Source organism: Balearica regulorum, chromosome 5 (genome assembly GCF_011004875.1).
Source record: "Balearica regulorum gibbericeps isolate bBalReg1 chromosome 5, bBalReg1.pri, whole genome shotgun sequence".
Taxonomy (NCBI): Eukaryota; Metazoa; Chordata; class Aves; order Gruiformes; family Gruidae; genus Balearica; species Balearica regulorum.
This window is the reverse complement of record NC_046188.1, coordinates 30,404,068-30,428,579: the sequence shown is the minus strand read 5'-3', so window position 1 is coordinate 30,428,579 and position 24,512 is coordinate 30,404,068. Positions and strand designations below refer to the sequence as shown.

The following is a 24,512-nucleotide window of genomic DNA, read 5'->3' as shown; positions in this document are numbered from 1 at the left end:
TGAGAGAAACTGAGTAGGATGCTCTTTTTGCCAGCTAGGCCGAAAACCCACCTTAAAACACCAGCCAAATTCAGCTACTGATGAATGAAACATAGACCAAAATCCAATAGTTACAGTGTGTTGTTTATGCTAGTAGGCAAACATAAGGAGGCACGAAGGTGTGGAGAAGGCAAAAAGTGCACAAACTCCCAGTAAGTTCCAGCAGAGACCTGATTGTGCAGGGAACGAAGGACTGAGTTATCTTCAGCTGTAATCTAGCTAGAATTTATAGCGCACATAGAAATAATGTAACTTAAACAAACTACAATGATAGAATCTTAACAATTTGATAAGAAATAAAAAAGAACTAAAATTCCAGCTTGGATGAGCTTGGAGTTTAGACACTGGAAATATATTTAAGTGGGAATATTCAACAGCTGGAGAAAGTTATTTATTATTACTCAAAAGACAGGGAAACCTTTGTTTACTTATTGACTTCCACAATCTATTACCAACTAACACACTGAAGCAAAGGCTGCCTCAAAATCTTCAGTAAGAGAAGGCAAAGCTAAATAAAAGTGTCGAACTAAGTACATTAGTACTCCAGTATCCTTTGTGTGGCAGGATCCTCAGCATTCAGCCAACTTGTGCCTTTCCTTTATGTACAGAATCCTTAAATTTTTCACTCTGCAGAGCCACGCGAAGCAATGGCAGGTTAAGTGCTGGTCCAGACACAACATTGACTCCTCTGTAGACATTTTACGTTCGGCAGTGCTAATCGCTCCTGGCCTCTCATTCAACTGAAAAAGGCTGAGATTTTTATGTGCCTTTTCATTGCTTTCTTCCATGTAGTTTCAAAGAAAACATATAAGAAAATTTAGGGTATTACAGCACCAAGGCAAGGAGGAAAAAAAAAGGAAAAAAAAAGAAGAGAAAGAAAGAGAAAGTTAACTCCCCTGAAGACTGACTGTTTCCTTAGCAGTAGCATTGGTATGTTGAATTGATTAAACCCTTGATGAGGAGTACGAAGAGGTTATGAAACCAGAACCCAGTCTTTCGATGCATACACACACGCTTAAATTTATTAGTGGTTGGTCTCATCAATTTGGACCAAATTGCTCCTTGGCATCAAATAGATTTGATTGCTTTTCATCCAAAATTAATATACTGCCATAAAAATGGCAGGTATTTTGCTGTGTTATGTTATATTGCTCAGCAGTGGGGAAATTTGAAGCCAAGCACGGAGAAGATGTTTGACAGCAGTTTGCAGCAACAGGTCACAAGAGAAAGTCATCATAAGACCACAACCCAGAGCACCTGGAGAAAGGCCAGGCCATGGAAGAGAAGGTCCAAGATTTGAAATCAAGCAGAACTGTAACTCTTAACATCAGATTTTAAGTGCACTAGATTGTGAAAACCGCAGTAAATCTCACAGTTGAGTACTCATGTTTTATTGCATATTCTGTGTTATGAAGGGATTCAATTCCACTCACAAATCAAGCTATCTTCCTTTTAAAATAAAAATACATATGCACTTCCATCACATGCTTATCCCAAATAGCAGAAAGCAACAAAGAATCCATTTGACTGAGCAACAAAATATAGCAGATTATTACACAACCATCCCCTTCCTCTAATTACTAGTCAAGATTTCAGATGGGGACAACTTCCACTTACGTTACATTTTGTATGCAATTATCCAGCTTAGAAACATGATTCTGAAATCATAGATGTTGAAAGAAGACAAGAAGACCCCTTTCTTTCAGGCTCTCTGCTTAACAGTGTTGGATGAAAGCAATTTGCCTCAGGAAAACTATGCATCTATTCTACCACCGCAAATCTGGTAGCATTTACGCAGGTACTTGTTAAAGATGTAATCCAAGTGCATCTTCGTATATTGCACCTCCCATGTAGGTCTTGCTATGCTCACATAGCATTTCATGCTGTGCTAAAGAACAAGTGTCACGCAGCCCAAACAGAATTCTTGTTGGTTTCTCAGCTACCTTCATTGGTATTGCAAAACAAAAGGGCTGTATTTTGATGTTTTGTGGACAATGATGCTCAGACAAAGTACTTGCTTACTCCCACAGGAACAGTTCCCAATGACTGGTTTTCCTAGCAAAATCCTTATCAAATGTTATTGATTTCCAAGTTTCCGAAGAATCACCCTGTATCTGAAAAAGCAACTAAACTTAAAGGCAACAAACATCTAAGTGAAGTCCATCAGAATCCTTGTTCTGAGCTTGCTGGTTTTAAAAATATTCACACAAAGAATGTGACCACCCACAACCCTCATACATAACAGTGACATTGATAAGAACTACAACACAATATACATTTGCTGAAGTGTGAAGGAAATGACAAGACAATGTCTTCTAGGAATGCCAAATGATTTCTGTGAAGTTTTGAGGACAAAGCTTGACATAAATAGACAAAAAATACCCTGGAAAAAAGGTGCCTGGAAACGCAATAGCTGTTTTAGCAATGCAAAGCATTCAAAACATTTTTAAAAACTCAGATTTTGGAAGACATGCATTCATCATGTTAAAAAGTACATATACTTTGCTTTCATGTTTCTTATCATCACTTTAATCTTCATCTCCACATGAGAACTACTACTCCAGGAAACCAAGAAACAACTACATTCAGTTATTGAGAAATATAAACCAGCCATTTCCTGAGCTCCACAGTGGGCTCTACCGGCATGCTCTGTTCCCCCCTAGCACCCACAACTCTTCAGTATTAGGTTCATTTCCGAAAATTTTAAGTCAAAAGATAAACTTGGCTCCATTACAGGGACCTCAGAACATTATTTACAGGCAACTGGCAAACTGCATATAAATAATTAACCAATGCTTCCAATAGTTAGAAAAAACAGTATCATATTTGGAACTCTGATTCTGACAAAGTGAGTTTAAAAGATTCCCCCCCCCCCCCCCCAAAAAAAAAAACCCAACCAACTTTGACTAACTAAACTTCAAAAGGCAATAACTAACTTCAATCTGAATAAAAATGCACAGAATGCTTTGGATTTACTTCTTTGCAGGTTTGAAAGCTGGTGTGATAGCAAGGCAAGGGCACAAAAATCACAGAAGTATAAACATCCACCTAAATCCTAAAAATAATTTCAATATATATCTGAACATGGCTTTATTCCTGACAACATTGTAGATTATATTGTTTAGCTAATATAGGCAAAATACACCAAACTGAGTATACTGACATGGTTTTTTGGTCACAATGATAGGAGTTGCGTGGAATTAACTTATTTATTAAGATGTTAAATTGATTTATAGTAGGTGATACAAAGTGCGAGTTGATTTTAGTTACCAATTTCCATTAAGGTGAATGCTGAATCCAGTCTAGCTTAGCATTAAATTAAACCAAAGGAATTTTTTGCTGAATATACCCTGAAATCCTGGAAAAGTATACTTATTTTTCCTGAAAATCATTATGGCTATCATTGTACTAGCTTAACTATTACTCTGACTAAACCTCAACTGCACTGAAATACATCAACACAGAAATTTAGCAGCAGAAGCCCTCACAGGTGCAGGCTCTGCAGAAGGCTTGTTTGGTAGATCAGAGGCCACCATCCAGGCATAAATCACTGACATACCCTACCATGAGGGCTGATTCTCTAGATAGCTCAAAAAATTTTAACTGTATGGAGATTTCATTATTTTTTGTTTGTTTGCAACGTAGATGTAGACATATTTCATGTCTTTTTTTAAGCTTCTGCTTCCTTAAAACAGTAAAAATTGCAAGGCTAACAACTGAATGGAACAAACATCCCACAATCTGAAAATGTTTTAGTGAGAAGGTGTTTCTAACCTCCTGCCTCATTAGGATGTTCTAAATTTTAAAATAGAAGATCATCCTGCATTGACTAACAAAGTTTTTGACATATTGAGATACAACGTCATGAACTAGCCAGTAATTTGGACATTTTACTGACAATAAAAACAATCCTCTGTTCAAGAATCAAGCACAAGTTTTCAATATATTGCTAGACTCAGTGTAATATTAAACTGGCTTCCTCCCTCCCCCCACCTCCTCATTGTGTCAAACCATCAGGAAAAGGAAAAGAAACCCAAACTTCATTCAGCACACAACCAGAAGTAATCTATCTTCTGGGTCTCAATTGTTATTTCATACACGAGTTGAAAATATTATGTATCATGTAGCAAAACACCAAAACATACAATATAGCTTGACTATTTCTGAAGACAGGGAAAATATTTCTGACATATGAGACTAAAATAAAAGTTTAGTACAACTCATGGTCACAACTATAAGCAATTAATCTTATTAAATCAAAACTGAAACTTAAAGAAACATTACAAATAATGAATCCAAACTTCCAAAAATATCAAATTTCATTTATAGAAGCACAAAGCTTAATTCCTCTTAACTTTATCTGCCTTCCTCCTCTCTTATCACTCTTCCACCTACATCTCAATAACCTTTACTCTTATTTTAACTAAACTTACGATGTCTGTTACTCTTTCCTTTATTCCAAAATGTCAACACTAATGCAACTTTACAGGGTTTACATGCCTGTGCGAAGTTTTTACCAGTTACATGGTAATGTATATGCTCATTGTCATAACTGGACAGCCAGGAATTCAAACTGCAAAAGCCTACAACAACTTCTGCATACTAGAGTTTCCAATACAGCTACCCTTCCCCCAAAATATTACTAATTAAAAACAGTTATTAAAACAAACAAATATAAAAGTAGCCCCTAAAAGCATGCACACTCACTGCAAGTGAATGCCAAATCCGTCCCTGCAGTATTGAGATCTGTATCGACCCGTACCAGGCAAACACTGACCATCGCCCACCCCGCACCTCATTCCTGCTTACCCCAAACCCGGGGCACAGCCGCTCTCCTCCCCCCCGTGACATCCAGGCGGCATGTGGCCGGCTCACCTCGCCGACAAGACCTTTCTCCGCTCCCCTCACGGGAGGGAGACCTGCCCCGCAACGCCGGGGGACGGGACGGGCTCTGCTGAGGGAGCCCGGGGGCCGCCCGGCCGCCGGCTTTAAATCCGGCCTCTCTGCCTCACTCACCCACCCACCCGGCTCCGGGGGTGATGGAGCACTTTTCAGGAGCAGGCCCTGAGCAGCCCCAGCCCCTCAGCGAGCTCCCCGGCTCCTCTCGGTCCTTCTGCCCGCCTTCACACAACTCCTCAGCCCGCGCTGAGCTGGGGCATCCCCTGCAGCCGGCGGGTGGGCTAGCACCCCCGCTGGTTTAGGGTCATCCCTCCCCGGCAGCTCCGGGCCCCCCTCCGGGCCTTCGCGCCCTCGCCCAGGCAGCTGCCGAGGCTCCCCGCGCCTCTTCCCTCGCCCTCTGGGACGGCCGCTCCCCGCCTGCCCCGGCGGCTGGCGATGCAGGACCGGCGCCCTCCGGCCCTCCCCGCCCGCCTGCGGTACCTGGCCGGCGCAACACAACTCGGCTCGGCCCGCCGCAAGGCTCCCGCGCCGCTCTATGGGGCGGCGGCGGCGCTGCGGGGCTCAGCTCCGTCTGGCCGTCCGCCCGTCCGCCTTCCTCCGGCGCGGGGGGGGGCGGCGGGGGCCTGCGCCCGGGCAGCCGCCGCTACCGCCCGCCGGCGGAGGAGGGCGGGGAGGGAGGAGGGCGCCGCCGTTGCTCAGGGCTGTGCAATCGGGCCCGGAGCCATCGAGCGCCCGCGGTGGCCGGCACAGGCCTCGGCGCTCAAGAGGGGGGGCGCGGCCCGGGGAAGCGCGGAGTGCCGGAGCAGCGGCGGCGGACAGGAGCCGCAACGCCGCGGCGAGGTGTCCGGGTGTCGGAGGGGACGGACCCCGGGAGTCGCTCCGTGGGTCTGCAGCCGCCGTGGCGGGAGCATGAGGGAGGCGCAGCCGGGAGCTAGCGGTCTGCCACCGAAAACGGCAATAAAAAAAAACCTTCTTGGCGATTTTATTTTTTTAAAGATAGCAGTGGTTTTTTAAGGTAGCTGAGTTGGCAGAGTTGAGATTTGTACCTGGTGCTGATCAGAGTCTGTCGTGACTTCTGATACTCACCCCACCCCACAGGCACCCATCTGTACTTTCTGGAGAAGGCCCCTGGCACTACACCAGTACAGCAACAGAAACATCCTATATACTTAACCGTTTGTCAAACTCAACATTTGCAAAAGTTGTTACACTTGGGTTTCACCAGTGTGAGCTTTGAACCCAAATCAAGATGGGATCCCAAGTCACTGAGTCATTCTGTGTCTTACTGATAAGGTCATCAGACATGGGCTCCTCCAGGATTTTCACCAGGGTTTGTTTTTTTTTTTCTACTGCAGAGGTGCTCCAACTGGAAGAGGTTGCTGCGTTGTCAGGAATGACTTCCGCTCTTGGAAATTTTCATAAGCAAATTCACTGGTCATGAGAAAATTTCTATTGGGGGATTTTCCTTTCTGAATTCTGTCATTAGTGTTTAAGTTCTGTCTTAATAAGGGGAAAATATATGTCTCAACAATTTTTTAGTTTAAAAATAAACAAACAATAATCTTATTGTAGTTTTGTAGCTAATGCCCAGCTGTGTCTGGATTGTTTTTGCATCCTACCAACTCCCTAGCAGAGCAAACTGGAAGACAGACATCAGGTCTGGTTTCTGCTGGCAACAAGTTAGTTTGGTGGCTTTGAGATGTTCTGTTTTAATTCTGCTACCTTAGCTGCAGCTACAAAGTTGATGAAGAAATAATGCCTTCTGGAATTAAAGACTGGTTTTGACTAGACAGCAAATCTTAAAGATGATCTTTTGTCTTCTTATTCCCACAGGGTAACACTGGTTAAACCTTCAAACGGAAAACTAAGATTCCTTTCCACAAACGAGGTTCTCTGGGGCTATCTTCTTTGAAGTGGTGCAAACCATTGTAGAGGGGAAATAATGCCTGGGATGCATAAGCGGAGGAGCCGAAATCACGTCTAGCCCTTACATAAGCTTGTAAGTACATCTTCAAATGGGTTCAGGATGTAAAATGTACATACAGGGTGATCCTCTGTGAACATCTGTATTCACTCAGTAGAGGATACCACTGAGGGATATTTCAAAGAGTGCACACACAGAACTGCCTGATTACATTTTGCTATAGATGCCAAGAGCACCAGGCTGCATTACCGTATATGGACACTGGTTTCATTTTTACTAAATCGCCTGTGATAAAGAAACACGAGCATTGATGCAATGACCTTTTACAAAAAAATTCTTCCAATGGATGTGGTAATGAAGAATACATAAATGCCTCATACCTGAAGCAGGAAACTATTTTTGTAGTGTATTTCACAGAAATCAACTCTACAAACTCCTAGTGGTGTAAAGGTGTTAACCCCTGGTATCGAAAATAACGTACACCTCACAGGAAAGAGTTATTTGCTCAGTTAACCTCATTTTGATCAGAAAATGAGTTACTGCTGCTCAATGTAAAGCAGTCTGCCATTCAACTTGTGAGAAAGGTCAACTGAACAGTTTATATTCAAAGACGGTTCGTGCTATGACGTTTTCCGTAATGAACTCCAGAAAAACAAAGGCTGCTCTATCTCACAGTCCTGAGGTAACAGGAAAACTGGGTAATATTTGTGAAGGATTGCTTATGTTTAGCTCAGAAATAAATAAACAAAACAAAATCTAGAATAATTTTCAGAAGATTATTGCTGCTGTTATTGTTATTATACCTACTATTCACTCTGTTGTGATAAAAGGCAGAAACCCACTCAAGATTAGTATCTCATAACACTGAATGCTGCATGACCACAGGGCGAGACAAAACATCATCAGTAAGAAATATAGTCTTGCTCAGTTCTTCCCAGGAATGATCTCTCCCAGCCCTCAATGTACATGATATCAGCTCTAAGTAACGCTGTGTTAATGCTCAACTCATGCAAATCAGTTGGAATAACGAGGGATTCTGATGCAGGATGCTCCTTGCATCTCCAGGTATATTGGCTTTAGGGTTGCTTTGTGCCAGCAGTGCTTCCGTGAGGGTAAGAATCTATATTTATTGGATTTATAGCTAACCTTGATTCTTTAATATGATTTTTTTCCCCTAAATTGGTCAACAGAGTGTTAACCATGCACTGATTCAAATTAGCATCTACTTCAACGGTAATGCATGCCATATTTATCTTTCCCCTTTCCAATCTGATATGAAAAATACTGTCATGCAACTTTATAGTCTTCTGTTCTAAACTAGACAAAAATAGGACAATTAAATGTATTCACCATGTATTAATTCAATTTCCCCTTTCTCCATTAGTCCTGACTGAACTTCAATAGCAAATTACTTAATAAAATAAGCAATTGGCAAATAATTGCAATGCACAAACCTACTGATTAGTCTTCTCATTAGTTAGTCTATTTTGGTAAAGTGGGTTGACTGATTTAGAGCATGAATCAGTTCTGTCATACAAATTCCAGTCATAGTAGAATATCTGTACAGTCCCATATGCCTCTGAGCTAAATATTTTCTTTCTTACAGCTGTATATTCCTCAGTGACTCTAGAGGAAGAGAAAAGAATGTATTCCTTTGAATTCAGTGGGACTGCCTATGCATGAGTAACAATCCCTGGACTAGGGGCCTGATTTAAAGTAGATGAAACATCACCAAATAATTACATAGCAAGCAAAACCCAATTATATTATATTTTAAAATCAGTAAGAAGGAATGTCTTTAGATTAATTGTAAGATTAAACATTTATTTTTCTTTTATTTTTGCAATTATACAGTCAATATACCCATTTAAGTACAGAGTCAGCCTGTTAAAATCTGATTCTGCAAAGTTATGCCACCAGCAACGGGCAACTTACACTTGGCCTTAACCTGAATAAGGTTATTAATCTTCCTGTAAACATTCTAACATCCTGGTTTCTAGCACCCCTGTAGCCCTTAGCATCCGTGGCTGTCCACTTGCGCTCCCTGGGTTGAGACAGTAACGATGTATTCTGATCCGCAAAGTGAAACACTTGGATCTCTGGAGTAGCTGCCCTCTGGAGGGATGTAGAATCCAATAGCTTGGTCTGTCTGAGCTTTTGCAAAGCCTTGGTTATGAATCTTTCTTTTTTACACATCAAAAATAATCTATGGTTTTATTTCATGCTTAAATACTCCTAGACTTCTTTTTATTCCCAACACAGTTGCTTTTTGTACTATCACAAAATACAAGGGCTGAATTCCTGCCAAGCAATTACACAGTCCTGCTGTTATTTTTAATCCTAAAATGTAAATAAAAGTATTATGCATGCCTAGATAATATTAGATACAGCTACCAAAATGGAAGTGGGAAATAAGAAAGGGAAACAAGTCCTATCACAATCATGACACATACATCTCAAATAGTTGAACATGTGAATAAATGATCAATCTTCACTGGTAAATATGAATAATATACTTTTGTAAATTTTTAAATTAAATACCTGAAGAATCCTGGATAAAGTATTCTGACAAGAATTAGCTGCACATTAATGAGATCTAGAAATGGATTGCCAGCTGAATATTAAGGCCTCCCAATAACCTTTTGCTTTCACTGTTAATCCAAAACCTGCATTGCAATCTCTTTTCTAATGGAGTACATCTAAATAGCCTTAAGCTCCTTACTTGCACATTTTTAATACATACTGACGTAACAGGGCATATATTGTGGCACTTACATAGGCAAATACAATTACAGTGAACAGAAAGCAATCTCAAATTCATGATAACAAGATATATGAACTAGAACAGTGCAACAGGAATATAATTAATTTACTTTTCCATGCTGTTTGGGTCATTCCTATTTTAGAAATAGTATGGGGTGTTATTGTAGTGATACCACGCCATTCAATGAGGTACTCAAAGTCCTCTGTAGACATTAGCTCAAGTCACATTTGTGAGGCAGAAGCTAAGGTAAGAGGTAGAGAAAGGTAAACTGTAGCTCCAACAAAGGTGAAGAGAGGTGAGAGCATACTGCCTTCTGACGCAAAAAGAGGAACAGAGGTGATTTTGCCTTTAGTAAAAGAGGAAAAAAGCAGTGGTTTAAAAACGTCTTTTCCTCCTGATTTCACTCTTTTTTTTTTTGTTTCACAGATGGAAAAAGTGGAGCAGAAAATTGCTTTGCCCAAAGCCACACACTGGCAGTAATTGAACTAGCGGACAGCATTGGTTTAAATAGAAAATGTGCAATGCATTCATACTATTCAGGCTATTCTAACTGCTGTTTCTTTTTCTTGTCCACATATACCATTTACTTTTCAACTGTAGTTGCACAGCATTTCTGGTATCAGAGTCTTGTAGAGATTCCCAAATTTTGAGTTGTTTTCAAGGAACCTCAGGAAAATAAGAAGCAATAGGAGATACCAAATTCAGTAAATTCTTAAGAAAGAGTCTTAAATTTTGGGTGCAGTTTTCCCAAGAAAGAGATTAAGGAGGCACCTCTGATTTCTGTTCTCATCCAGCAATTGCGACCCTGATTTCTAATATGAAGAAGCTGGTGTATCTCATGGAGAGTCCAGCCTCGCTGTGCTGTGTGATGCACTAAACATAGCAGTAGTCATTGTTTTGTTCAATGTACAGACTTAAGTAGTGACACACTGAAAAAACTCAATACCCATTTATTATATGAGAATTGAGACCCAAAGAAGTTAAGAAATGAAGCCAGTCACAGAGGGGTTTGGTGGCAGACCTCAGGTAATGCCTGTGGATTTCTGGAGCCTGCTCTAGCCTTCTGGCATGCTGCCACCCCAGCTTCAGAAGAGAGATGTAATGTGTTTGAAGGAGACCATATAGCAAAGAGGAGAATGTTAGAGACTAAAAGCAGAAATAATGAAAGCTTAAAAGATTCATACCTCCTTCCCCAAAGAAGCTGGTTTTATATCAGAGGTGAGATTGAGGTTCACCAGACCATACTTTTAAATCCAAGTAGATGCCTCAGACTGATAGATCTGAGCTTGTTCTCAAGGAAGGGCTAAAGATCAGTGGTTGCATTGAGTCACAATGAAGAAATAAACTTTCATGCAGCTTTTGTGGTAAATGAGATCAGGAATCACAGCTGCACTAAAGGACCTGATGAAAAACAACAGGAAGGCTGGCTAATATCCAGCAGCCCATCAAGCAGGTACCATTTCAACATGGGGAAGCAATGGTCTGCAGGACCTGCTATGTGCAAAATCTTGGTACGGGCAAAAAGAAACCCACCCTATCTGTAAAGTCACACAAAATTTATTCTTAGTATAACTGCAACCTTAGCAGTCTAATCAAAGAAATATTATTAGTCCAGATCTAATTATTGCAGAAAAGAAAGGAAAGAAATTGTATAGAAAGTCTCAATAATAACAGTAGAGTTAAAATTGTTATGCACTCACTACCTGCCCCTTCTCCTGGTGTCATGCTTACCCTTTCACCTCCCTCTAGCTCCTAAGACTGATGGCTTTCATCTGGTGAAGAGAGAATGGTGGGTCATCAGCATCCAGAGCCCTGTGCCTATAGGAATATGACATTGGTGTTTGTGGTTTCTTCTTTCTCTCCTTTTTCCCCCTCTTTTGGAAATAGCTCTCACCTGGGGCTATTTTTACATGTTTTCTATTAAAGTTTTACACTTTGCCTTTTCTTCACGGGTCTGCAACTATATATTTTGTATTTTATTTATCTATCTCCGATGATGCTTGTTCTTTCTTCTCCTTTTTACCTCCAAACCTAGTTTTGTCCAGCTCCAGGTCTGCACATCTTTAACTGACCATTGGCAAGTTGTTCATAGCCTTGGGGTCCCCAGTGCCAGCCTGTGCCCCACCTCTTATTGCCCCATGCCTCTACTCCTCTACACGGCAGCTGGCGTCTTCAGTTCTCAAGGCTGCTGCTGTTCAAACAGGCCTTCATTTCTCTACACTGGAACATTATGTAAGAGTCATAAATACATCGTTCTACACAGGATAACTACTTATTATTAATATCTATATAAAAACTGTGGTTACACCATACAAAGCAAAAGTAAAACAAATTAGCCATAGACCCTTGTCATTAGAAAAAATTGTTACAGCTAAATCAAGTAAAACCAAAGGTCCAAGAAGATCAGGGAAAGTTCAGATAAAACACATGTGATAAGCCTCCACCCTGAGGTCTTGCAAACTCAGGACAAAGCCTGTGGACTGTTACTAGCAATGGCAATATCGTTGCAGCATCGTTACTAGTATTACTGGGCTACATGCTGTTTATTACCTTGCAGTTCTGGATTGATATTTGCATGTTGCATGCTGCATGTAGCAGCAGAGGGCATGGGAAGGAAGCAGGAATACTGCTGACAAGAAAACAAGCTATTGCACCTGAACTCATTAGTTTTATGAGCGCAGTTCATAGTCCGTGCACACTCGGCTTTGACACGCTGGGTGTGTACGCTGCAAACAAGGTCGCAAAAAGCCAGTGGAAGAATTACCGTGTGACAGTTGAATCGGAGGCCATGCTAAAATAGCATAATGATGACTCTTGATTTTATAGTTTATTTCAAGGAAGCGGGGAATATTAAGCACCTTCCAATAGGTATTCTCTAAGTATAGAACAGGATAATTATTTGATTTGTCTAGTCATAGAATATAAACTATTTAAAGCAGTGTCAGGTCATCTGTTTAAAGTATATATTCATGGCAGAAAGCAACAAGCATTTGGCTTTGAAAAAAGAATTTTAATCAATTTTTGCATCAGTATGGCCCATCATGTTATTCAGAAATGGCTTCTTTCAGTAAATGGATTGTGGATCAATAGTAGATACAAATAAAGCAGTACAAAGGGCACAGCGTTCAACAAGCTGCCAATCATTGGAGCAGAAGACAGCCGAAATCAGTATCCCAAGATGGATACACAAATAGATCAGAAATGGGCAGATAATACGCAAAGATGCCACCTTTTTACAGAAACCCCAGAGTTCTGTCTTGTCCCAAGAACCACTGAGTTTGTATGTGTTTTATACGACAGATCAGTACAAGATGGAGTTTGGTCTGAAGTCTGTTTTTCACTAAACATTTTCAAGCTCATCCTTCTTAGAACTTGCAGAGTTCTTGAAATATAGCATATGTGAACTGTCAGGCTGCCAAAGATCTTTCTGGAGCCAGGAAAAAAAAAAAAAAAAAAAAAGAAAAAATTTAAACCTGCAGACTTTGTATTATACCTCCAAGGATCAATTCTTGAGATATACCGCATGCCTGCAATTCCTGTAAGGTCAGTGAACAGTGGTATCACTCAGCACTTTTAAGGATGTGGCCTCCAACAGAAAGAGGAATAAAAAAAGTTTTTTTCAAGCACACAGATCATAATGAATTTGTATTAGTTATTCACATCAGGACAATCTTATTTAAATGTCCCTAGTAAGAACTTAGAATATGACTCAAATTGTGTCTATCATAACTGTTAATTATTAATGAATAAATATGTCATTTGGGACCTTGCTAATATTTCCAGGCCATTTGTGTGAATAGTTTTTCAATTGTGAGAGTGACAATTGCCAGGAACTCAACGTCCTTAGGTATTTCATAATTATTAACCATACATTATGTTACTCTGAAAAATCTCATTGCTCTCTTATCAAAACATATGAGCTTTGTATCTGTTCAAAAAATGTGATTCTCATAGTGTAGTTTGAGCCTGCAGATTACACATTCAGTTATGGGTTGGTTTTTTTTTTTTAAACAAAGGACAGTATATTTGTAACTACTGACCCACAATTTAAGATTGCACAAGCTGGCATGCTCGCTAACCATGAGGTTTCACATCTTTTACAAGAATTTATTATTTAAATGAGAATTCTGGATAATTACTGCAAACCATGTAATTGTCTAATTTCACTTTGAACTCTTCTAAATTACTGACTTCAAAAACCATGATGTTGCAGTAAAAGAGAAACTTGACTCACAGGAGGAATGCACTTGAATCAGTTTTGAATTTGCCACATTTTAATGTAGCTGTTCTGTTCTTACTGCCTTACAAGACAGAATTTCTCATTATATCTTCTTAACACCATCTGTTAATAATGTTTATTACAGTACTGCATAGGGGGTCAGCTGGGAATGGGGCCCCCAATGGACCAACACTGTATGTAAAATAAATATAAACTAGTGTCTGCCTGGCAGATTCAACAGACAAAAAGCTGGAAGGGAGTACTAGGGGCAGAGGGAACAAGGAGATGGCAGTATACATTGTACCATTTTTATTTTGTTTTCATTTGAATATTTCAGTGCCTTTTCCCAAGGCTCTGTTATGAAAGAACTGAGTAGACAAGAAGACCAAGGTAACAAGGACGCAGAGCAAGCTATAGCAAGCAGCCATCAAAGCACATCAGAGGACATTCAGAGTGCAAACTTCAAGAAAGCAATTCAGTGGAACTGCCTTGACTTCAGTTTCTAGATGCACCTCACTTTTTCTTCCCTGTGTAGTCCATGCTCAGTCCTAGTACTACCTGAAGTGTCCCACCCCTACACACTCTGGGTGAGGGGGATGGACTTTCTTATTTAGTGCCTACTCTCTAAGAGGCTAAACATTCTCTAAATTTGTGCTTTCAATACATCTGTTAGCTAGAAAGCATTGCTATTTTATAGATAGAAAGCAGAAAGACAAAAATGGTTTGACTCAGGAAATCTGGGAACAAGTAAGTACATCTACAGCATGCTTTTTTTTAAAATTTATAAACTTTACTTCCTCAAGCGTATTTTACAATAGCTAATACATGTAATATTTTTGTCATTTTTTATTAAGAAACATATGTATTACCCCATTTTTGTTAATAAAGGCTTCCAAATTATACATCTTCATTGGATGAATCTTAACAACTATTTTGAGCACACCTGAGATGAGTATGAACATAAAACACATGCTCATTATTGCAAAGCAGTCTCAGGCATCCTTCTATTTAATGGGATTGGGAACACCAGTATGGATGAATGAAAGTCTGTCTTATGCTCTACCTCCCAAACCATTTAAGTACATTAATGCTTAGAAATGAAAAAAGGACAACAGTTGCAAGCTTGTATCCAGGACATTATTTATTTTGTTCAAAATTCAATCAGATGAGCGTAAGGTCCATTTGTATCCAGTTTTAACACCTGCCTGTTTCCGTATGTGCCGTGCTTGACAAGAGCACCTGCTTCCATGCATTTGGTGTTGGCAGCAAGTTCTTTTTCACACAAAGTCACAAACTGAGAATAAAGTTCCAGCCCTTTTTCTTTTTCAATGTTTGCATGGTACTGCATCTTTCTTCCCTTCAGTTTACCGCCTAGGGTAGCTTGTGGTATGATTAGCACATCGCCTGGTAAATCAAGAACAGAAACGTACTCGCCGCTTCCATTTTCACTTAGTTTAACATTCAACAGCATATTGACTGCAAATAAAAATAAAATAAGAGTTGGTGTAACTACAGTAAATAGGACCTAATATAACATCATAAAAAACATTCAACAAATACTGTGATGTGTGGCAAACTATTCAATTATAAGACACTACTTATTAATGAAATGAAACATGGACAGTCAATAAATACTATTAACCAACTAAGATGTCTGAGTATTGTGAAGATATTTATATTAATATAATACGTCTAAAGAGGTTTTATTGGGGAAGTGGTTGGCTGCCTGAAATCCTAAAGTTGATCCTAGTTGGACACCCTCAAAGGAACCCAAGATCCAATTAGTGACCCTAACTTAATTGCCTGATACTCAAATAGGCAACATTAGCACAACAGTACACATTGTAGGTGATAACACCATCTTCAGTGCACTTTGGAGGTGTTTCTGCCCTGACTGTCCTTTCATTCTGGTTGCAGCAGTTCGCAGCAGGACCCAGCACCGATCTGTGCTGAAGCCACAGCTCAGCAGTTGGGTCTCGAGTAGACTGAGTGCCCTTCAGCGCTCCGCTCTGACATGTCCAGGTGCCAGCTTGTCTTTTGAGAGAGGAAATGGGCAGGAAGGTCAGAGATGCAATTTGGCCCATAAGCCATAAACTTGCAAATAAAATTGATGCATTTACTAGCATATTTTTCAACGTTTCTGTTACAAAACATATAATGCCCCCAAAACTTCCTCCAACTCTGTACATGCTGTGAGGCTACTAGTCATGCCTCCAAAGCCATAAAAGTTTAATGTTGTTCAAAGCAAAAAGAGCTGAGTTGTGACTCAGAAACCAAACCCACTCATTTAAACAGTTTCAAAATTCATTTGGTGAAGATTGTCTAAAATTATTTTTCTTTTTTAGAGGGAAAAAAACCCCAAACAACGAAGTCTGATTGTCTTAGTAAACTTCTTTTTGGATCCTAACCAGTAATTCTTGCTACTCGTTTTCATGTTTTGTGGGTTTGTTGTTGGTTTTTTGGGTAATGTTCTGTAAGAAAGACACTTAAGGATCATAGATGAATCTCCTAATAGGAAACAGAACTTTCTTTTTCTGGCTTGTTTCAGCTGCCACACAGCTGAAAAGGTCATTATTCTCAAGTAACACTCTCATGAAACTCTCACAAGCACAAACTCAATTTTGGCATCACAGCTTTAAATACACCCAAAGATTTCAACTTAATTTAGCATCACAGAAAGACTGTGCCCTCCAAGACCAAGAGAGAATCCCCCAGGAGCTGCTCTCAGCATTTTCAATAGCACTTGTGCTCGTGCACTGCCAGGTCCTTCTGCTGGTCTCAGCAAGTAGCCTGAAACAGACTGTTGTTATACAACCTTCTACAAAACCACTACTATCAGCCAGCCACAGAAAAGAAAAGGGGCACTTTTATCTGGAATACCTGGCATCGTGGAATTTCCCAGGTGATCCACTGCTACTGATGGAGGAAAGGACGTGGGAGAAATGAAATAAAAGTAAAAACCAAAAAAAAAAAAAAAAAACAACCTAAACAAAAAACCTCAAGCCAAAACAACAGTGGGTGAAGACAAAAATTACTGCCATTTGACCTTATCCACAGCATCTTCTCTGTTTTGATGTAAATGGTAAAGTGCATGTGGAGAAGAGGAAAATAACTGCAGATATTGCTGTTACCACCTCTGAAACTGAAAACTGCACCTGAAATGCTAACAGTGTGTATAATACCTCTGAAATGAGATGGGAAGGACACTCTTCAGTTATCCACCCAACTCCCTCTACTGGCTATAATTTTAAATATCCTGCACATACAGTGAGATCAGTGTTAAAATACTTCTCAAATCAAGCCATGAATTATTGGAAAACAGTTTTCTCTAAATTCAGTTCTGTCCTGGACTGAACCTGTTGCCTGATAGATGGAATAGATCAAACAGCAGGTGCAGCACTTTCTGTGTTCGCTGGAATGTTATCATGATGGGAACTGATTTTCTAACAGGTTGATCATGAGCAGACGGGAAGGGTGAGAGGTATGGACAACTGTCAGAAGAAACAAGACTGACCAAGCTCTTCTTTCAGCCAAGTGACTGATTTAGAATGATGCTATCTGATGGCTTTTTGACTTCTTCTTGTCCAAATGGTTACTACCTTCTCTGTCCATACTGCTTTTCTTCTTTTTCAAACAATACAAGAATTTATAAGGCTTATATCATACCAATTTTTGGAATGAGATCCTCATCAGCACCTTTGAAGAAGCATATGTAGATAACAAGCCCTCTCTGGATCTACAAAAGATTACAGAAAATTATGTCAATGTTTCTCATTGTCCACCATGCACATTTATCATTAAAACTAGTATAAAAAAAGATAAAACTACAAACCAAAAAAGCTTCAGAGAGTAGTTTTATTTATTTAGTATAGCTTCAGACATCAAGTTTACACACCACGCTGTGGAAGCTTATGAGATATATACTGATTATCTGCACAATGCTTTACATAAAAATTAAGCCAATTTATTAGCTCTATGTGAGGCCAAATTTAGTTGGAATGTACAATATTAACATAGACGAGGTGACAAAATGCATTAGTATAGTTAAATCCAGCATAGGAAATAATTTAAGCTTTGTTTCCTATCAAAGACACAGATAAAATAATTTTCAGTGTGAATTTCGAGTTTATTTCCAATCATGAATCATTACAAACACCACGGGAATTGTCAGTGAACTGAATTATATTTTGATGTTAAAAGTAATCCAGTACAGGATAATTCTCAAAAAACACAGAGTCTGTTAATTAAAGATTTAAATATGATGACTGATTTAAATATGATGACCAACAACTATGAAGTTGTTCAGAATATTATGAAGTTTTTCAAAATATGATTTTTCAGTTTGAGTGAAAAATTTTTGGTGAAATGGGACCTTTCCCCTGACTTGTATAGAATAAAGGATATGCCACTTCTTTAGCATTCAGAGAGACTGCTTGTATGAACTATCTATTTGAGGGAAGAATTAGGTCCGTACTGAGGAGAAAGCACAAGGCAATTCTTGTGTAGCTTTTCCGCTCTCTTGGTTAGTTCACAAGGAATGCATGTGCAACAGCCTGTGCTTTATTAAGACAAACTGCAGCCAACAGCAATTTTGTCTCATGCACAAGTATACCCGAGTGGTTTAACTTCTTCAGGAAAAAACGAAAGGCATACAGTATCCACAGGCAAACAGTATCTAAAAAAAACCCTCACCACTGCTTTGTCAAGAATAAGTATCCTTATGTTTTTGTTAGAAGAAAAATAAATGTCAGCTTATGAAATACCACCTAAGAGATGCTGACTAGATTGGGGCAGGAAGGAGTCATTAATATTGACATTATCAAAGCAAAAGGATAAGAAATGTGAATAGTTTCTTAAAGATATCTTTTCCCCCCGTCCCCCTTTTCTTTAAAAGATAAAGGTTTTTGGTGAGGAAAACTTAGCTATACACATGAGGTTTTATCCCTTTGTTATTGCAGGAATTAAACAAAATGCTCAAGGCAGTGACTGAGGAGAGCCATGCCTTCTCAACTATTTTTCTAGTGACTAACTTCTGGAAAAAGAGAATGCTTTTTGTAGCCAAAACATCACATGCTGAGATCTTTCAAAAACTCTAAATGGTTCCTTTCAAAACTCATTTTGACCACTGCAGAATATTATACAGGATCCCAAATGACTGCCATATTTCATAAACACTGTAAGAAATTTGATGGCCTGAACCTCAAATGAAATTTCTAACCATCTGTTTGAATAAGGGAGAGAAATACAGGCTGCCAAAATTTAGATATCCTCACGTGTTTAGCTAAATATTCGTTCCAGAAACAGACCAGCATCAGGATATTAATAGAGAATAACAATGCACACATACCTACTCATAAAAATGCCTGTGATAAAATAGGCCAAACACATTCACACTATATACATCTGACCACTGCACTAGAAATAAGTGACTCCACTACAGAGCACACATCACAAATGATCATGGTAATTCTGAGACTTGTGACAGTATTTTTTGCACGGTCTCACATACAGAAGTAACAATATTCTGCAAACAGCTTGTTTAAAGATGAAAAGGTAAATAAAGTAACATCTGCAAGTACTAAGGCCAGACAGCTAAAGATTAAGTAAAAACATTCATTATTTTTCCAGCCTTTCTCATGATTTGATGCCTATTTTTGAATATACTTTTTATCATGAGACATATATATTGAGGGAAATTAGAGGGATAGGAGGTTAAATGAAAAAAAAAATCAGAGGCAAGTTAAAGCTGCTAGAGGATGCTTCTATTTATATTGCAAGTTTATGATCTTCTAGAACACTTTTCAACCATGTTATGGTTGAAAACTCTTCAACTATTTGTAAGTTGAAACTTGTGGTTTCAACTATGACTGAAAACAGTGGTTGAACACTATTTTCAAAACATGCATCCATGTTTCAACCTCATTATGTCGTACTTTTTTGTTCTTTAATTTTCTTAATTGAATAGAAGATGTGTCCTGGTTTCAGCTGAAATAGAGTTCATTTTCTTTCTAGTGCTGGTGTAGTGCTGTGTTTTGGATTTAGGATGAGAATAATGTTGATAACACACTAATATTTTAGTTGTTGCCAAGCAGTCAAGGACTCCTCAGCTTCTCATACTGCCCTGCCAACGAGAAGGTGTGGGGCGCCCAAGCAGCTGGGAGGGGACACAGCCAGGGCAGCTGACCCGAACTGGCCAAAAGGATATTCCACACCATATGACGTCATGCTCCATATATAACTGGGGGGTGGGCTGGCAGGCGGTTCGGCTTGGGAACTAGCTAAGTATTGGCTTCGGGTGGTGAGCAATTGTGCTGTGCATCACTTGGTCTGTATATTTATTATTATCATTATCATCATCATCTTCCTTTTCTGTCCTATTAAACTGTCTTTATCTCAACCCACAAGTTTCACCTTTTGTTTTGTTTTGTTTTTGATTCTCTCCTCCATCCCACTGAGGAGGGGGGAGTGAGTGAACAGCTGTGTGGTTGTTTTAGCTGCCTGCCGGGTTAAACCACGACAAGATGTAAAACTGAATGCAATCTCAAGACCTAACCTAATAATAATGCATGCCATTCCTCTGATTTTAGATCAGTGTTTCAGATGTCCTAAGACTTGTGCTTGTTGCCAGTGTAAGGAACGGGAACGTGTAAACCTTTTGAACCAAAGCAAAAACATTGTCATTGCTGAAGGTCCTCTGTAACCTATCAAAGTCTAGTTGACTGCCTTCAGAGCTATATTTAATGCAGGAAAAGTCAAGCAAAATAACACACATAAGAAGGCTACAAATTCAACATGCTGATGCGCAAACAGCCACTGCAAGGAACTTACGAAGTGACAGGCAGGCAGTTGGGCAGGGAAACTGTGCTCTATTTGGATTTGCTGTTTTCAGTAAAATGCCTACATAAATAAACCAGCAAAGCATGTTACTTTGCTACACTGGCATTTATTATACAACTGTCCTAAGTAATCATCAGAGCAGGCAACCTGCATCACAAAGGGTTGAAGTACTGTCCTGGTTCTGGCAACCCAACCCAAGTACTCAGCCCCTAAGGCCATACAGCCAGCCTTAGCAATGCTGCCTCCAAATACTTCTTTCTAGCTCTTTTGCAGGAAAAACAAATAACTAAACCTTCACTCACCCTCCTCACTAAATACATTCATCTGAATTTTTCAGGATTTCATTAGCAAAACCCAAATACATTCTGCAAAATGTTATCTCAACTCTACCTTTTTCTACCTTTTTTTTTTTTTCAGGAAAATGTAATGCATCTGATAATGAGAATGGAGATATTTTGCAATCCTTAGAAAGACAGTTTGTGAAACTAGTTTATATGAATTATTCTTTGACATTTCTGTTTCAAGTTCAGATTTGCTACCCTGTGAGAAGATTTCTTCAAATTTCATACATTCAGCTGCAGCAAAGAGAGATTACATCATCTACCACAGCTCACAGAACAAGTCTGTGCCTGGTACTTTGCACCTCTTTTTGCTCTCTTAACCAGAAGACAAATCAAGGGAAATAAGATAAGGGAGAGACAGTTTTCATTGCATAATGTATGAGCACTTATACTTTTTAGCTGAATATTCATTTTTATGTTTCTTTTCTCCCATAGTTGTGAAATACACCAAATCTCACCTTATTTCTCCCCTGCATTTAAAAGGAGAATTCCTTTTTTCCTCTTAAGTATTTTACTCTATACATAAACACATTATGGATGCTATTTAACCAATATTTCTCCATAGACAAGACATCCCATCCCCAGTAATCCTCAACAGGCCAGAAAAATTCAATTATGAAAACACAATGAGGAGCAGTGATTCATGTATAGATAAAAAGTACACTCCTAACCTCTTTCCAAATAAAGAACATCCGCTCTAAAGTTCCTTAAGTACCTACAGGGGTCTTTTAAAGCTGAGAAGCTATTCAAAGCCACCTACATAATGTGCTATTTATAGTACGCTAGAAATTTCTCAAGGTGAGGACCTACTTTTAAGTTGTTACAGATCACCAGGAACACATTGGTTTATGTAAATAATAGTTTGTGAGGTCTATATTTTTTATTTTTGCATTGACACAAATATATAGGAAGTAACATTACCCCACCAGAAAATGCCAGCAGCAAAGAATCCTTCCAATGACCTCTAAAGTAGTCTTACTGAAGAAACTATGAATTTCCCATAGGTTTTTGCTGCACAGTGACTAGCTCTTGTTACAACAGATTTCTCCTAAAAAGACTCAGGTATCCAGGAAAGATTCCTAAGTACCTATGACAAACATTAGTAAGGTTCATGTCTGAAAAACATCTGCTGCTGAAACTGCCCAAATCTCTTGCAGATTCCTTTAGTGCAATCTATTACTTTCTCAGTGATTTTGGTTAAGCCGTTTAAAACTTCAAATAAGAGATATAAGCAGCATAACTTCCTTGCAACAGAGTTACCCATGGTATCTCTAGACCATAACACCTTCTTTTTAGATAGTTTAAAACACAGCCAGCAAAATGACATTTCAGCTTTTATTTACTAGATCTACAATCATGTCTGAGATTAGCAAGCTAGAAATAAGATATTTCTCCCAAAGTTAATTTATGCTGTGTTGAGCAACTTTCACTATAACTAACCTTACACTGAGAGGCTAATAACGCAACACACACTGATGCACTTCAGCCAAACACAGTATCTGTGAGATGACGTGTTTTTCCTTTGAACAAAACGTTCTGGTTTCCCAGACCATGCTGCAGAAACTAGGTCTTACGGATCCACCTGCCTCTTCTGAACAAGGAGAGAAACGTTTTAAGAACAATGTGAAAGTCAAACAGTGGAAAACACCTAGGGGCAGGCTTTTTTTAAAAACAACTCTCTTCAGATTTGTTGAATGAACTCATAAGCCCTTTAAACACACTATAATTTTTACTTTTAAAAAGTTATGCAAGTAGTAGTCTTTAAGAAAGACAAAACACAAAACCAAAAAACCCAAGGGCTAAATATTTGACACCTGTACAGATGAGTTATCCTAGTGTAGGTAGTTCACAAACAGTGACAACTGCTGCAGGACAGTACATCCCAAAGGGCAGCCTACGTGGCTGTATGCACAGCATATAGCCCAAAGAGTCTGCAGACCTATCTACCTCTCCCCAGAGAAGACTATGGGAGGAAAAGGGGGAAATTACAGTGTTTCTGTCAAGCCATGTGGTGCTCTATATCCTACCTTTCATTTTTGGTTAGTGATCTGGAGAAAAAAAACCAAACCAGAACTACTGCTGCCACCGTCCCATTGCTCTACCTGGCCTTTCTTCTCCAAGTGTTCACTGTCACACAACTAATGAGGTACACAGCTGAGCCCATCAGCCAAGTTTGTAGCATCTCTATGAAAAAGTATTTAAGAAAGGGCAAATAATACCAAGGAGGAAACAAGAAAACTAGTGGGAAAGGAGGTGCTCTGTGGTAGAGCAGCTATGCTCCTGAAGGCACTGCAGCCTGTGGGGTACCCGTGCTGGAGCACAAGGAGGGTGAGAAAGAGCAGCAGAGGGAAACCTCCACGCACCGGCCCCAGCCTCCTGTGCTGCCCGTTGCCTTGCTGAGGGGCTGCGTGTGACCTGTGGTGGGGATGGGGAAAGGAGGGGGCTCTGGAGCGGAAACTGGGAAGGGGGCAGGAGAAGTGTCTGAAGTGAAGCTTACCTGGAAAAGGAGGAAGGGTGTTTTCCTCAAACTTACAAATATTTGGGGGCATTTGTTTGGTTTTTTTCTTCCTCCCAATACCGAAATCACTAATTAAATATTTGTGTTAACTGGCAACAAATTAACTTAAGTTCCCCACACCGATTCTGTTTTGCCTGTGACGAGAACTGGTAAGTGTTTTCCCTGACTTGACTCTGACCCACTAAGTTTTCTTAACTGCTGTTGTTCCTCTTCCCCCTCCTGGCCGGGGCAGAGGAGCGGCTGGATAGGGGCTCGGCTGCCAGCGAGGCCGGCCCGCCACCCGGGGGTTGCTTCCCACGCAGCCAGCTCCCTGAAGAGCAAACCTAAGCGGAGACCGAGTGCGAGTTTGGAAGGCAAGCGTAGATAGCAACTCAAACTGGGGTCTGCTGAGGCTCCACGGGCATTGCTGCAGGCATTGCTGATCTGACCACGCGTAGGGAAAGGACGGCAGTTTAGCTCCTGTTGCTACCACCAGGAGTACTCTCTCTAAGGGACGCCTGAGCCCGAGCGCTCCCTCCCTGCCGCCCACCCCGGAGCGGCCCCGGAGCCGCTACCTCCTGCCCGGCTGAGGGAAGAGGGGCTACACCGAGGAGGAGGCGACCCGCGGCAGACGTTACCTCCACCCACTCGGCCTCCGCGCCGCGCTCGGGCGGCTTCACCTGCAGCCGGGCGGACACGCACTGCTGCAGCAGGGCCCGAGCCAGCGCCGGTCCCGTCGCCGCCATAGCGGGCCCCGCACGGCCTGAGGGCGGGCGTGCGCCGTGCTTGGGCAGCTCGCTGGCTGCCGCGGGGGAACGCCTTTCCGCCACGGCAGGCTGCTCGCACCGGTGCCCGGTGGGGCTAGGTACCCCGGCACAGAAGCAGCCTCCGTCTCCAGGAGCCCCTGGGTCACAGGCCGCGATCGCAGGCGGCTGGAAGCGGCGACAGGGGTAGGAGCCGGGGCGCTGGCGCCGCCATCCTGCGGGGGAGCA

The 24,512-nt window shown here is 40.6% G+C and overlaps 2 protein-coding genes and 1 long non-coding RNA gene across 14 annotated transcripts in view; 1 reads left to right on the top strand and 2 right to left on the bottom strand.

Annotated features, from left to right (window-relative positions):
- The window catches only part of HEATR5A (HEAT repeat containing 5A), a 67,605-nt gene extending 62,005 nt beyond the window's left edge, over nt 1–5,600 (bottom strand). For 6 of the 12 annotated variants that reach the window (XM_075754020.1, XM_075754021.1, XM_075754017.1 and 3 more), the window contains exon 1: nt 5,419–5,598. The gene's annotated coding sequence lies outside the window, so the exon portion shown is untranslated. Of the gene's footprint in view, nt 1–5,418 lie in introns of all 12 variants that reach the window. The other 6 variants (XM_075754026.1, XM_075754022.1, XM_075754025.1 and 3 more) reach the window with 3 other exon arrangements.
- Nucleotides 5,601–5,845: 245 nt separating this feature from the next.
- On the top strand, nt 5,846–14,747 carry LOC142602030 (uncharacterized). Its single transcript, XR_012835658.1, has 3 exons — nt 5,846–6,937; nt 7,928–7,974; nt 10,053–14,747. It is a non-coding gene; the product is annotated as an uncharacterized LOC142602030 (long non-coding RNA).
- On the bottom strand, nt 14,614–24,509 carry DTD2 (D-aminoacyl-tRNA deacylase 2). Its single transcript, XM_075754036.1, has 3 exons — nt 24,159–24,509; nt 17,512–17,581; nt 14,614–15,321 (listed from the first exon to the last, which is right to left on the bottom strand). Exons 1-3 carry the CDS (start codon nt 24,264–24,266, stop codon nt 14,996–14,998), a joined length of 504 nt encoding a protein of 167 aa, XP_075610151.1. The 5' UTR covers nt 24,267–24,509; the 3' UTR covers nt 14,614–14,995.
- Nucleotides 24,510–24,512: the final 3 nt, after the last annotated feature.

What these genes read in the sequence shown, in the direction of transcription:
- DTD2 (XM_075754036.1), bottom strand. Translation starts at nt 24,266, where the DNA reads ATGGCGGCGACGGGACCGGCGCTGGCTCGGGCCCTGCTGCAGCAGTGC. An exon ending in CGGAGGCCGAGTGGGTGGAG is followed by an intron (nt 17,582 to 24,158) that starts GTAACGTCTGCC and finishes AATCTTTTGTAG; the next exon opens with ATCCAGAGAGGGCTTGTTAT. An exon ending in GGATCTCATTCCAAAAATTG is followed by an intron (nt 15,322 to 17,511) that starts GTATGATATAAG and finishes TTTTATTTGCAG; the next exon opens with TCAATATGCTGTTGAATGTT.